The 15,257-nt window shown below is 38.7% G+C and overlaps 1 protein-coding gene and 1 pseudogene across 9 annotated transcripts in view; one reads left to right on the forward strand and one right to left on the reverse strand.

Annotated features, from left to right (window-relative positions):
* Window positions 1-306: 306 nt before the first annotated feature.
* On the reverse strand, window positions 307-700 carry LOC123847608 (small ribosomal subunit protein uS8-like; annotated as a pseudogene).
* Window positions 701-9,823: 9,123 nt separating this feature from the next.
* MTHFD2L (methylenetetrahydrofolate dehydrogenase (NADP+ dependent) 2 like) overlaps window positions 9,824-15,257 on the forward strand; it is a 128,336-nt gene continuing 122,902 nt past the window's right edge. For 3 of the 9 annotated variants that reach the window (XR_010409424.1, XM_045881010.2, XM_045881014.3), the window contains exon 1: window positions 9,824-9,998. Coding sequence is in view for 4 of the 9 variants with exons in the window: in XM_045881010.2 (XP_045736966.1) it covers window positions 9,859-9,998 (140 nt within the window). In the remaining 5 variants the exon portion in view is untranslated. Of the gene's footprint in view, window positions 9,999-10,029; window positions 11,306-12,018; window positions 13,267-15,257 lie in introns of those variants that run through there. The other 6 variants (XM_064584590.1, XM_064584593.1, XM_045881012.3 and 3 more) reach the window with 6 other exon arrangements.

The raw sequence follows: 15,257 nt of genomic DNA on the forward strand, positions 1-15,257 counted from the left end.
CAGAGAGAGAGACAGCAAGAGAGGGAACACAAGCAGGGGTGTGGGAGAGGGAGAAGCAGGCTTCCCGCTGAGCAGGGAGCCCGATGCGGAGCTCGATCCCAGGACCCTGGGACCATGACCCGAGCCGAAGGCAGACACTTAACAACTGAGCCACCCAGGTGCCCCTTAATCTCCTTTTCTTATGAAACCACCAGTCTTAGTGGATTAGGCCTACCCTAGTGACCCCATTTTAACCTTATATACCTATCTATTTATTTATTTATTTATCCCACTGAGGCATTTTATTTGCACATATGTATTACATCCTTAGAAAAAGAATCCCAGGATTTTCTCTCCTGTGGGTTTTCATCTTGTTTCTTCATGGTCCATGATGCCAGCTGAGGTTGTCGTACAGTGAAACCAAACTGGCGGGGTGGGAGCAGGTTATTCTGCCATTTTTCTAGATCTTTCAGTTGTACATCAAATCTGGGGCTGATCACTCCACACTTGTTTAACCTTCCCATGAGGTTCACAACAATTTTCCCAGCTCTGTGATCATCAATGATTTCAAATTTGCCAGTGTAACATGCTTCATCATCACAGTGAGAAACTAGACGATGACTTCAGAGCATGGCCAAATAAGAACGTGGCATTTGCCTCTCCTTTCAGGAGTGTTAACGCTCTTGAGAACATCTGCTGGGTCATTCACGTGCACCATTATGGCAGCACGGAAAGATGGCCGAAAGAACCTTATTACCTTTTTAAATAGCTTATCTCCAAATAAGGTCACATTCTGAGGTACTGACAAGACTTCAACCTATAAATTTTATCAGGTTCAAAATAACAAGTGGCTTACTCATCTGATTCTCTATAAAAATTCTTATTATTTGTACAAGTGATTGCCTTAAAATACATAAAATACTTAGTTGGCCCAAAAACTGGCCCAGTCTTCCTTGAACCTTTCAAAATTTAATACTCCTCTGGTAGAAAGAGATCTAAATTCCAAACCACTTTTATAATCATTCCATAAATACTTTACTGAACATGCTGTTCATCATTCAGAAGCTAAACTTTACACCGAGTAGGTAAACTGGTTATACTTAATTATTGAAGAAAAATATGTGCACATTATAAAAATTCAACAGGGAAAAAGGGTTACACAGTAAAAAACAAAACAAAACAAATCTCTCCCTCCTACTACAGATCTTTGTTTCTCCTTCCAAGAGCCTATTAGGATTACTAATTTTCTGTGTGTGGATATCTTGGAAAAAACAGTCTTTACCAGCATACATATGTGAATGATGTACATATGCACATACACACACACAATTCTTTTATGATACACGTGGGGAAATACCATTTATACTGTTCTGCACCTTGTGTGCCTTATGTAAAAATATGTTTTGGTGTATGTTCCATTTCAGTGAATATTTTCACATATTTCCCTACAGGTAGAGAGATGTGAGACATAGCGTTTTATTGTTGGAATGTATCAGGATTTGCTTAAAAAGTTTTATATTGATATAACTGTGGGGCTTCTAGTCTTTTGCTTCTTTTGCTCTAATTACTATCTCATTTCATTTCCTTGTCTAATTGCATTGTCTGGTCGTTCTTATATAATAATGTGGTCTAGACATTTTTGTCTCAATTTCAGCCTATTAGCCTATTTCTTCTATTCTATCATTAGGCATGATGCTGATTTTGACCTCTGTTTTTTTTTTTTTAAAGATTTTATTTATTTATTTGACAGAGACAGAGACAGCGAGAGAGGGAACACAAGCAGGGGGAGTGGGAGAGGGAGAAGCAGGCTTCCTGCCGAGCCGGGAGCCCAATGTGGGACTCGATCCCAGGACCCTGGGATCGTGACCTGAGCCAAAGGCAGACGCTTAACAACTGAGCCACCCAGGTGCCCCCTTTGATTCCTGTTATATGTGTAGGTTGTTACTACCGTTTTTAATATTTTAAAAATATCTATGGGAAGAACACACTTCCAGCCCCATGGTTCTTTTTAAATTGAACTAGCTCAATTTGCATAACATTCCTAGTCTTTACTTGCCCTATTTTATGATTCTCTTGGGAGGATAAATCACTTATTTGGAAAGAATGAATCAAGCCTGCTTAGTTCAGTACCTCCGGCTCTCCCCTTGGAAGCAAGTCCTCCATGTGGATGAAACCCCTCTGGTTCAAAATGTGTAGTTGACTTAGTGGTTGCTGATTTGTGGCATTCAGTTGGCAGTCTATTTGACTCATACACTAAGCTGCATCTTCCAAAGTATTTGTAATCAATATTATATTAAATACTGGTTTCTTATTCCATACACCACTAATTTCCCATCTCACTTTTTTCTTCCCTTTTTTTTTTTTTAAGTGTTCAGGTGTTTTCTTGAGTTCTTTAGATATCCCAACAATAAGTTTGTGATCATATTTTATTAAAAGTTTTAAAAATCTAGGGGCGCCTGGGTGGCTCAATCAGTTGAGTGTCTGACTCTTGGTTTCGGCTCATGTCATGATCCCAGGGCCGTGGGATTGAGCCCCTCTTTGGGCTCTGTGCTCAGCACACAGCCTGTTTGAGATTCTTTCTCCCTCTCTCTCCCTCTGCCCCTCTCCCTGCTCGGGTGCTCTCTCTCTCTTTCTCTCTAAAAATAAAATAAATAAAATCTTTTTAAAAACGTTTTAAAGATCTAGAATGGATGGTTAATCCATTTTTAACAATGACTGTGGACAATTTAATCAATTGCCAGTTTGTTGATATAGGCACATAGTATGTGCTGAATAAATAATTATTTAATTAAATTTTAAATCATTGTATTCATATATTCATAAGTAAATGCAACACTGTCTTCATGTTATGCGCTTTCAGGTCTGATTCCCCAAATTATTCATTCTCACACCATATCAGTTAAAAGCCTTCAATAAAGAGCATCATGGGGATGTGGATTATTCTCTTCTAGTTTTAGACGCTAAGAAAGGGTTTCATTTCCACTCAAATATGGTACCAGAAAGGTGTCTTATAGAATGAATTAATATACTACAATTATCTGTGTATACAAATAATGTTACAGCTACCAGAATATAATAGCCTGTAGACAAGGAAGGAGATAACAATCGTAAGTACAAGAGCAAACCACTCCTCACATCGTTATTTAATAAAGTAGTGAATTTAAACCAAGAACCTCATCTGTGGTTTGTATTAGGAGTAAAATTGCCCTTTGGAGTTCTTTTCAGGGACTGAAGTTATATCAGTTCTTTTAAATTAATTCTTTAGGGGGCGCCTGGGTGGGTCAGTCACTTGGCATCTGCCTTTGGCTTGGGTCATGGTCCCAGGGTCCTGGGATCAAGCCCCACATCACACTGGGCTCCCTGCTCCCCTGCTCGGCAAGGGGCCTGCTTCTCCCTCTCCCACTCTCCCTGCTTGTGTTCCCTCTCTTGCTGTCTCTCTCTGTCAAATAAATAAATAAAATCTTCTAAAAAAATAAATTCTTTAGGCAGAGGTTTCTTTGAACACAACATGATGATGGTAATAAAGTACTTTAAAGTAGAAAAAAGAAGTCCTACTTTGAAAGGTTTTATAAGTGAAGTTCCTGGAAGGAAGAGTATTAGGGTTAAGGGTGTGGTTATTACAGCCAGACTACGTCCTTACAAACCTCAACTTTGGCACAGACTAGCTGTGTGAATTTGAAAAATTTCCTTGACTTCTAAGAGCCTCAGATTCTGTATCAGTAAAATGAGAAGGAAAATAGTAATTCCCTGTGAACCCTTATGACATTACTGTAAGGATTAAATAAAGGTAATGCATGTAACACAGTACCTACAGTAGCAGGAATATAGTAAGTTTTCAATAGATATTAGTAAATACTATGTATTTTAAATATAATTATTGACATTCACATTAACTCTCTTCTCTTTATCCCTTCCACCCGTTAAAATCTATATACAATTTTACCATCCATTTAATTGTCCTTTCTACTTAAACATGAGCACATTATTGTTACGTGGCAAGGAAAAGCTGAATTGGAATGTATGTACAGTTTCTTTTTTCCTTGGAAATGTACCATAAACACAGTGTGTAAATAATCCAAAAAGATGTTCTTTTCATCTGAGACTTTTTACTGTTCATAGATACATATTTTTCCGCTAACAACTTAAGTGGGGATTATTTGGGATAGGAAAAAAGGATTCTGCTATCCACTGCCCACCCCTTTCTGGCTGTAATGACTCAAGTAGACTTTCCTGCATAAGGAGTTAGAGCCACCAAAGAAAAATGGACAATTTTATGGGACTACCAAATATTAATAACATTTTATTCTAACTTTTCTAGTTGAGTACCATTAAAAACACTTCAAAGGAACATAATTAATTATGAACATTCTACATTTTGACTAAGTATTTAATTTATACTTTATTTTCATGGCTAGATATCAAATAGTGGTTAAATTCTAACATTTTGTTATATGTGATTACAATCAAATAAAAATAATATATAAATGAAATCTCTGGGGCCATAGCCCAAATGTTGACAGCATTCATGACAATAGTGGCTCCTCCTGATTCTTCTCCTCTTCCTCTGCTTCCCTTCAGGTTTTCTGTAACTTCCACATTTTCTATAATGAGCATGTAACCAAGCATATAACCTTTATTTAAAAAGAATTCCAAGGTTATGTCTAAATGACCCACAACATCTAGATGAAAGTCAACCTTGAGTCCACTATTTAGATACACTGATGAAAGAAGCTTCATCTCTTCCACAAGCAACACTTTTATTTTCTGTATTATTATGGCCAAAAACAGTTTTAACAAATTCTATTACTAAATTCTTACAAACCTGCTAATGAAAAATTCTCATATGTATTATTCTTTTCTGTGCGTTTACCTCCATTGATGCTATTTTTTTCTTCCTTTCTTTCTTTTCTTTCTTCCTTTCTTTCTCTCTTTCTTTCTCTCTCTTTCTCTCTCTCTCTCTTTCTTTCAATTCAGTTAGCCAACGTATAGCACATCATTAGTTTCTGATATAGTGGTCAAAGATGTGCTTTTTAAATCATTGTCAAGCTTTTGCGTTCATGAAATATGGGTGCCCTCTAGAGGCCAAATTACTTACAGAAAAAGTGATACACAGTACTCTTAGAAAAGGGGCTTCTTCATTAGAGAGGGATGTGGATTACATCTAAAGAGAACCAACAAATGTTTCAGTCCTGTGTTTTATCCATTTTGATTCAGTATAATTTACATAAATAAAACATTCTTCTTTTAAGTGTGTAATTTGATGCGTTTCACAATTGTATAGACCATGTACTATACCATGATCAAAATATGGAACATTTCTATCAACCTCAAAAGTTCTTTTGTACCCCTTTTAGTCAGCCCCAGATGAGCAGTGCAATATGGAATAGAAATGGTGAGAAAAGACATCCTTGCCTTGTTCTTAATCTTAGGGGTCTTTCATCATGAAGTAGAAGGTAAGCCATGGGTTATTCCTAGATGTCCTTTATCGGCTTGATGAATGTCCTTCTATTTCTAGTTTTCTGAGAGTTACTTTTATCACGAATAAATGTTTAATTCTATCAAATACTTTTTCTACATCTATTGAGATCATCATTGTTTTTTCTTCTTCAATCTGTTACTATGGTGAATTACATTGATTATTTAATGTTGAACCAGATTTACATTCCCAGAATAAACCCCTCTTGATCGTGATGTATTACACATATTTATACATATTGCTATTAATTTTGCTATTGTTTTGAAGATTCTTGTTACTATGTTGGTCAGGGATCTTGGTCTGTAGTTGACCTCTCTTGTAATGTTTTGATATCAGGGCAATGGTGGCCTTATAAAGTGAGTTAGGAAATGTTCCTTCTTCTATTGTCTGAGAGATTTGCATAAGATTGTTATTATTGCTCTCTTAAATGTCTGAGATAATTTATCAGTGAAGCCTACTGCCCGAAGATTCTTTGTCACATGGTTATTAATTACTAATTTGTTTTTAAAAATCTATATAGAGTTATTAAATTTTTAAATTTTTTGGGCCAGTTTCAGATGATTTGTGTTTTTAAATAAATTTGTCTATTTTATTTCAAGAGTCAAATATACTGCAGTAAAGCTGTTTATATTATTACTTTATTAATATTTTAATGCCTTTATCATCTGTAGTGATATCCCCTCTTTTCATTTCTTATCATGACAATCTGTGAGCTTCTGAGAGAGTTAATTTTGCCCTACCTACTTCCTACTAAGTTAGCCTCCCACAGTTTGGTGAACACTTACAGAAGACATGAGACTCCTGGACAGAGACAAAGAAACTAGTTGCTAAAAATGACCAGTCCAGAAGGGAAATGAAGAAAATAATTTCATTTATAATGGCACCAAAAAGTTCATATGAAATACATAGTAATAAACCTAACCAAGGAGGACTTGTACACTGAAAACTACAAAATGTTGCTTAAAGAAATTAAAGACACAGATAAATGGAAAGACATCCTGTGTTTATGGTTCAGAAGACTTAGTGTTGCTAAGATGCCAATATACCCAAAGCAGTTTACATTACTAGACTTAATGAAATGCCTATCAAAGTCCTAAAGGCCTTTTTTTGCAGAAATAGAAAAACCCATCCCTGAATTCATATGGAATCTCAAGGGACCCTGAATAGCTAAATAATCTTGGGGAAAAAAAAAAGAACAAAGTCGGAGGTCTCACATTTTCTGATTTCAAAACTTATTACAGGGCATATTGTTAACTTGGATTTGTGTATATTGTTTTATATTCTAATACTGTGTTAAACTATCGAGAAACTGCTGTTCTTATCTACATTCCTCTGTACTTAAAGTGTTTTTTTCTCCTCCTGGCTGCTTTAAAAAATTTGTTTTCACTTTGTCACTGGTTTTGAGCAATTTGATTATGAAATTAGGATATAATTTGGTAAAGTTTTCTTCATGTTTCTTCTGCTTTGGGTTCACTGAGCTTCTTAGACCTGTAGGTTTATACTTTTCACCAAATTTGGAAAATATTTTACCGTGATTTCTTTAAAAAGATTTTTGTTCTCCATCCTTTCTCTTTGGGGAATTCCAGTTACATTTGGTGCGTTGAAGTTGTCCCAAGGCTCACTGATGCACTATTATATTTTTTAGCCTTTTTTAAAAAACACATTTCACCTTTGATAGTTTTTAGTGTTTTCAAGTTTACTAATCTTTATTTCTGCCACATCATTTTGCCAGCTGGAGGAAGGGACAGACTTACGGCCATATAGACAGCTCATGTAAGAAAGAAGTGGAATTGTAGATAAGGAGGAATGAATTGACTAGTAATAAGTGCTTTTGGTGCAACTGGTTGTACATTTTTTTAAAGACTTATTTATTTGAGAGAGAGAGAGCGCGCACCTGAGCATGAGTGGGGGAAGGGGCAGAGGGAGAAGGAGACTTCCCACTGAGCAGAGAGCCCCCATTCACCCATTCAGCTTTGCTCAATGCTATGCTAGGTACAATGGGGATATAAAAGAAGTGGACTAAAGGGCATGCCTTCCTCCCCCATATAGAGCACAGAATCCTGCATATGTTGCTAGACTGATAACTACTCCTGGGCTGGAATCCTTTCTGTAGGATAATCACTCCTGGCTTCTATCCTAGCCTAACCAGACTACAACTGCCGGGACAAACCTATAGCAAGACGAATGTTAGGATAACTTGTTCCTTGTAATGAGACTGCATACCAGAGGAACCCAGAAGTGTCTCATCAATTAGAGAGATATAAGGTTATTATAAAGATTTGGGGAAGGGTAGAGGTTAAGTGAAATTTACATAAAGCAATATTTTGGTAGGCTCAAAGCAGAAAAGAGCTGTGTGTAAAGGGGTCAACATCAGGTTGGACTGCAAAGTGGACCCAGGGGCCTATTCCTTGGAATTGATAAAGGTAAGACAGATGTGGAATGTGTTCAGAAATCCCTCATCTGAAGCTTTTTAGGTAGGTTGGAAATAAAGGCTGCTTCTTTGTTTGAAATTGACTTAGATCATGCAGAATAGGATGTTTCATTCTTATTCATTTGATTTTAAACATCAAATTTTCTGACAGTTATGATTTTAGAGAACAAGGATGCTAAGTAAGAAAGCGGTGGTCAAAGGGATTGTGATGAAACTCACAGCTGCAGCCTGATGGTGAGAGAAATATTCTTTCCCTTCCCCTCCGCAGCTGGTTTTATCTGTCTCTTATCTGTGTCTGTTATTTGTTAAAAAACAAGATAACAGGTCCAAAATGGAGTTGCTTATGCTAAGCCCCACTTCACCAAACTGAGACTTAATGAGTGTAGAGGCCAAGGACAGGCCACCCCAAGATGGGCCACTTGGACATGAACATTATTTTGCCTTAAAAACAATCCAAACCCAGCAGATTCAGAAAAAGTTTTTCACTTCCCCAACTGCCTGCTTTACCAGGAAGAGAGCTATTAATAGAGATTCCTCTTTACCTAAGAAACTATCTGCATAATAGGGCACCTTTGTTTTCCAAACATCTCCTTTCCCCTTCCTGTTAGTGGTCTCTCTCCCTTTGTATCCTCAGACCCCTACCCCTCTCCTTAGCTCATATAAGCATCATGTTACCTGTCTTTGGAATTTCCAGTCTGTGTGGATTCCCCATATGTACGCTATTAAATCTGATTCTGATTCCCTGTACATAAGGTATTAAATTTGGTTTTCTCCTGTTAATCTGTCTCATGTCAATTTGATTTTAAGTCTATCTAGAAGGACCTCCCTAATTCTTCCTCCCCATTAGTTTCCTTTGTCCTAGATATGGCATCTTAAACCAGCAACCAGGAATCACCTGATCAGCACTAGTTAGGTATTGTGACTGATAGATCCCTGCCATCCCCTAAAGGAAAGTAACTTTGCAATAACAAACCTACTTTTTTGCTAGTGTAACTTTCTTGTTCCTGCTCCCTTCTGCCCAGAAAAGTCTTTCATTTTGTACAGCTCCTCAGAGAGCCTTTCAATCTGCTAGATTGGCTGCTGCCTGATTCAAATTGATTTTTGATCAAAGAAACTCTTAATTTTAAAAAATATGCTTCAATTTGTCTCTTAACATATTCCAACATAGTGAATGGTCAGTCTGACTTTTACTTTTTCAGACGGAGTTGATATTTTGCTTCCTCCTTCGTTGTCAATTCACCACACAATGCAGGTTCCTAAGCTGTGTTAACTTGGTCATCAACTCTGGAAAATAATAGACATTGGTCATTTTTTTTCCTTCCAGAAGTGGAGATAAGGTAGAGCCATAGAAATCCTAAAGTTCACTCACACTCACACCTTTGTTTCTCTCTCCAGCTCCCAGGTATCCCAAGATGGTACTAAAGGAGTAGGAAGCAAAGAAGCGGTTAAATGCTTCTGGCTTTAAATCAATTCCACGTAGCCTCGGAGGTGGTAGGACATTTCTGGCTAGGGTAAAAAGGCATGCTGCTTGGACTGATTAGTTTAGACACCTTACCTGTGCCCTCACTGTAGGAAAATCAGAGGTGTAGCGGGTGGGTGAGAAATCACACCGCTAACAGCCAGTCTCAGGGACGCAACCCATCCCGCACCCCGGCGTCCTCCTCCCCATCCCCCATCCTTTGCTCAGCCAGGGCTTAGGTCCTGGCCCCGCCCCCTAACAGTCCCGGAGTTCCTTTGGCCCCGCCCCCGACCGACTCGGAGCTCGGTTTCTGGCCCCGCTTCCCGGCGTCCTGTAGGCCCTGCCCCAGCCCTGAGCTTGGCTCCCGGCCCCGCCCCGGCATGGCGCCCAAAGCCGGCTGAGGGAGGGACCGGCTCCCCGGCCCGGCCGGGTGGGGGCGGAGCCCAGTGTGAGCTGCGAGGGCGGCAGCGGCGGGGGGTGGAGCCTCCGCCCGGAAGCCAGCGATTAGCGGCCATGGCCGTGCCGGCCCGCGGCTTCTACCTTCTTGGTGACCGTGTGAGCCGCATGCTGGCGCGGGGCGGGAGCGCAGTGCTGCCGGGGGTTCCGGGAGCAGACAGGCGCGTGTTCCGGGGCTTTCGGAGCAGCGGCGTGAGGTACGAGCGCCCGAGACGCTCGCTGTTTTCGGGTGTGGGTGCCGACGCGTGCGGAGCCGCCGGCTGCGGGAGGGCCGGCGGGGCGGGGGCCGCTGGCGCCTGCCGAGCTTTCCCGCGTCGGGCCGGAGGCTAGGGCAGCCGCGCGGCGTGGCGGGGCTGGGGGCGAGGCTGCCTGGGCTTCGAACTTGGCCTTGCGGGCCGGTCGCTCGACCTCAATTCGGGCAGCCGGGATGTGGTCTGCTTTGGGCTCTGGCGCCAGAATATTCCTGTTTTGCAGGAGGTACAGTGGAGTGGTTTAGGAAGACATTTGAGGCCCTCAGGAAAGGCGAGGTGGAAACAGGTGGTCTGCGTGTTTCAAGTAGTTGCTTTTGTTTTGGTTATTGTTGTATTTCGTAAACAAAGGAGTGAGCATTGTCTGGATGGTTTACTAGTGTTTGAGTTTCTGAATTCCTTTGTTGATGGTAATGCTGAGTTCTTTTCCAACTCTAAAATTCTTAATGATTTCACAAAATCAGATATTAATCTTGATTTCTCAGTCTTTTTCTGTATGGCTCTTCCCAAACCTCTCCAATCTAAGGTTGAAGTAATCAGTCTTAGAATCATTGCATCTCTTTGGACCCCGTCGCTGGCTAGTACGTTACATGGTATGGTTTTAACTTCTGCACAGTGGCACCCCTGAACTCTTCTTCACTTCTCCGCCATCTACTTGTTGGAGTTGCAAACTCAAACCTAAGCATATAAAAATATATTCCCTTGACCCAGAGCCAGTGAGTCCAGAAGAGGTTCTGTTTTCAAGACTTTCAGGGCTTCCAGTAACGCGTGTTCACTGCAGTTCTACGCGCTCAGAGACGGTCTTTTTCATCTTTTTGTATCACCAGTGAGCAGCACAAGTACCTGGAAGAAAGTAATAATCAGTAATGCCGAAACATAGCTACTGCTTATTTAATTTAAATTGGTTGGCTCCTATTTTATACATATATTTAGTTCTCAGTCTTGAGTGACTAAAATAAAAAGATACATATTTCCAATAGGGTTTACTTTAGATGTAGTTTCTGTTGATTAGGTCTTCCACGAAGATATGTGAGACCATAAGTGATTCTGAGTCTGGTTAATGAAGCTCTCGGTGTTTGAAACAATTTGCCAGTTGGTTTGGAATAACCAACTGTACTACCTAGGAAAAGCAGATTGTGTAAAATTCTGTTTGAATTGCAGAATTAAAGGTATAATGTACTATAGTAACTCTGTTTTTTGAATTTCAGTTGTTTTAGGGCTTCTTTCCAGAGTGAGGATAGCCTTTTCCAGATTGTGTAAGTTCATGAATTTCCCTTTGTCAGCTTGATGTAAAGAACCCATCACCTCATCCTCTCCATATACTTTGAATGGGAGTCAACAGAACCCAAACATTTCCTGGTAGACACTTGCTTCATACACACGTGGCACAAGCAAAGGGATAATTCAGATCTTTTAAGTTGTATTTAATGGTCTCTTTATAATTTAAAAGATGAATGCAACCGTTTTGGAAAGCTACTTTTTTTAAAAGATTTTATTTATTTGTCAGAGAGAACATGAGCGTGGGCAAACAAGCAGGGCATAGCGGCAGGCAGACGGGGAAGCAGGCTTCCTTCTGGGCAGGGAGGCTGACTCGGGACTGCATCCCAGGACCCTGGGATCATGACCTGAGCTGAAGGCAGCCACTTAACCGACTGAGCCACCCAGGCGTCCCTGGAAAGCTGTTCTTAATATAAAGAAGTATTACTTTCAACCCAGCTGCTTTCAGCCCCATTTGATATAGGTTATGACTATAAAAATAAAGAATACTTTTGGTAGTTTTTATTTTCTTACGGCAGTGCTAATCAAGTTAGGATAGGATGGTGTTCTTGACATCCTCTCGGCACTGAATACCACATATGAAGGTGAAGTTGGCTGTCAGGTTGAGAAACACCTGTGGACTGTTGGGTCTCGGGTGGGGAGGAATTCGGACAGTGTGTTGATGCTTATTGGTGTCTCTTTTCTCTTCTAGGACCAGCAGAGAGAAGAGATTCCATCTTCCAGAGGTCGCCACTGTCTGCCTCCCCACTTGTCCCAATCCTCAGTCATCTTTTTAAATAATGTAGTTACACATTAGTTGTCTAGTTCTTCATAGTGAATGTGGTTTAATCTGACATCATTCCTGTTGACTTGAAATTTGAGCCTTAGTATTATTATTATTATTATTTTTTTTTTTTTAAAGATTTTATTTATTTATTTGAGACAGAGAGAGCACATGAGAGGGGGGAGGGTCAGAGGGAGAAGCAGGCTCCCCGCCAAGCAGGGAGCCCGATGCGGGACTCGATCCAGGGACTCCAGGATCATGACCTGAGCCGAAGGCAGTCGCTTAACCAACTGAGCCACCCAGGCGCCCGAGCCTTAGTATTATTTTTATTGAAAATTATTTTTGAGTTTGATAAACTCTGTTTTAAATTAACAGATTTATTGTCAGTTTCTGAGCTACACAGAGCCTTAAAGAAAAACGAAAAAGCATTTTTGATTATTTTTCATATTTTTGACTAGATACATAATGTAGTTACACATTAGTTGTCTAGTTCTTCATAGTGAATGTGGTTTAATCTGACATCATTCCTGTTGACTTGAAATTTGAGCCTTAGTATTATTTTTATTGAAAATTATTTTTGAGTTTGATAAACTCTGTTTTAAATTAACAGATTTATTGTCAGTTTCTGAGCTACACAGAGCCTTAAAGAAAAACGAAAAAGCATTTTTGATTATTTTTCATATTTTTGACTAGATACCTGTACTAATGGAACATGTAAGTACTTCTTTAATGAAGTATTTAATTGGAATTTCAAGAAATAATCTTTGGCAGAATTTGAAAATTATAAAATGTTGAAGTATCATTTAAGCTTTCTCTCATTTTTAAGATTTAACAGTGAGTCAATTTCCTCATGAGAAATTAGATCTTATTAATTGGAAGAAAATATATTTACTGTCAAATAAATAAGCCCTTATATTTGTTGCAGCTTATTGTTTCTTGAAACGAATTATCTAAATAGCCAAAAAGTTAAAAATTAAAAAAAATTATAGTGATTAAATTTTTACTATTTTTGCCTTTTTGCGTGAGTTTACAGATGAAACGGTCACTGGATTATAAATATCACATGAATCTTTGGCCCATTGTTTTCAGTGTATGGAGCTAGGCAGCAGCATTTCCCATTTGGAGGGGATGTTACACACCTTGTACATTAATGCCGTGCTCGAAGCAGATTTGCAGGTATCCTACAACAGGGACTTTCTAAATGCGGCTTTAGATCATCCTACCTGAATTTATTTTCAGTAATTAAATGGATATCCTAAGCGTTTGTTCCATGTTTATCCTGTTGCAAAGTGATTCCCAAAGTCGTTAATTTGGCAGATTCTCTTTTGTCCCTTGCTCCTGATATGATGCCTTTAGTATTTGTAAAATTTTGTATCTGGCCTACAGCTCTTGATGGAAACCTCACCTTTCTTTATGTCTCATTGACAATGGCTTTATAATTTTTGCAGCTAGACCAGCATTTAAAAAAAAAAAAACAAAAAACTACAATTCTGGAGCTATTAAAAAATACTGATTTATGTTCGTTAACTATTCATGTCTTGTAGAGGGAGTAGTTGAATTTTATAATTGAAAAAAGACCAAATTTCATCAGTAAGGCTGGTCATTTTTATTCAAATTCTCCCCTCTAGTAGTCATTCAGTATTTCTGTCTCTGCAACAGAATTATTTGATGTAAAGATCCTTTTATCCTCATGTGCAGCTTGAAGGACCCAGACTCCAGTTAGGACTATTACTAAAGCTGATTTTTCATAGACTGATTTCAACCAAGATAAGAGTTAGTTCCAATGACTAGCAAAAGTAGTTTCTCAAAATCATATTTTGTTGGGAAATGTGATAGTGTGGTTTTCCTATCTTAGTGCCTTACCTATCTAATGAGATAGCTGTCTGGCTACAGTGTTGATTTCTAAGCAGTTCTTAATGTCATTTTAAATTTAGAACCTACATATTTTGCCATTTAGTGTTTCTATATCTGAGTTTTATGTCTGTGTCCCAGCTGTTCAGAAATAATGTGTTCTAATGTAATGTCTCCAAAATCAAGTTTTCTGATTAAAATGGGTCAATAGATGAAAAAAGACTAGTATTAGACGAACCATGAGAGACTGGACTCTTGAGAAACAAACTCAGGGTTCTAGAGGGGAGGGGGGTGGGAGGATGGGTTAGTCTGGGGATGGGTATTAAAGAGGGCACGTATGGAGCACTGGGTGTTATACGCAAACAGTGAATCATGGAACACAACATCAAAAACTAATGATGTAATGTATGGTGATTAACATAACAATAAAATTCAAAAAAAAAAGACTAGTATTAATCTCAGGTCTTGTTACTCAGTCATGGTATTAGGAATAATTAAGCAGTTTCTTTATGACCTGAATCTTTGTTTTTCAAATATTATCTTTTCATGTTAATACCTTGATTGGATGGTTAAAAACATCAGGAAAAAACAAAAATGCCACATAATTTTCCATGGTAACATACTCTCCTGGAATTCTGTGGAGCCTAATGGCAGGTTTGAAAATAGTTTGGGTTGGAGATGATTAAGTTGTGGAGGGAGGTTTAAAGAGCTTGGAACTTGGGAGAAAATTGAACTGTCAGAGTGGGATAAATTAATGATTAATAATAAATGAGATTTGCTATTGGGTGCCATTTGGACCAGATAAAAAGTACTTAAAAGAAAACTTTGTGGTCAGAATGAAGATAAAAAATTTTGTGGTCAGAATGGAACATAATCTAAACCTAAATTAGTGTCAAAGAACTCAGGGTTGGGTGTTATCCAAGAATGCTTATCCACGCTGCTCCACTTAACATTACATCATGTCCATTTTCTTCTGTGTTGCTATTGTTTTTACTAATATTTTATTGGTTGCATTATATTACATTAAGTCAATTGGTCATAACTTACATAACCATCTCGGTATTGTTCAGTGTCTAGTTCTTAAAACATACGAAATAATTTACTCTCAGATTTAGGTCATGTTCTTGTCAACATCATACCAACAGGGTTTGTTCACTTAATGATCAGAATGAAAATGATAAATGATCTATGTAGGTTTCTGTAATTACTCACAATAAAGAGTGTGCCTAGAACCAAAAGATTAAAGATTAATAATTCTAAAGTTAGGGCATATATAGTTTAAAATAGATGACCCTCTTTTCCCCTATGATCCTCTG

Source organism: Mirounga angustirostris, unplaced genomic scaffold (assembly GCF_029215605.1).
Source record: "Mirounga angustirostris isolate CCGP_5_RB_7025 unplaced genomic scaffold, mMirAng1.0.hap1 SCAF_2, whole genome shotgun sequence".
Taxonomy (NCBI): Eukaryota; Metazoa; Chordata; class Mammalia; order Carnivora; family Phocidae; genus Mirounga; species Mirounga angustirostris.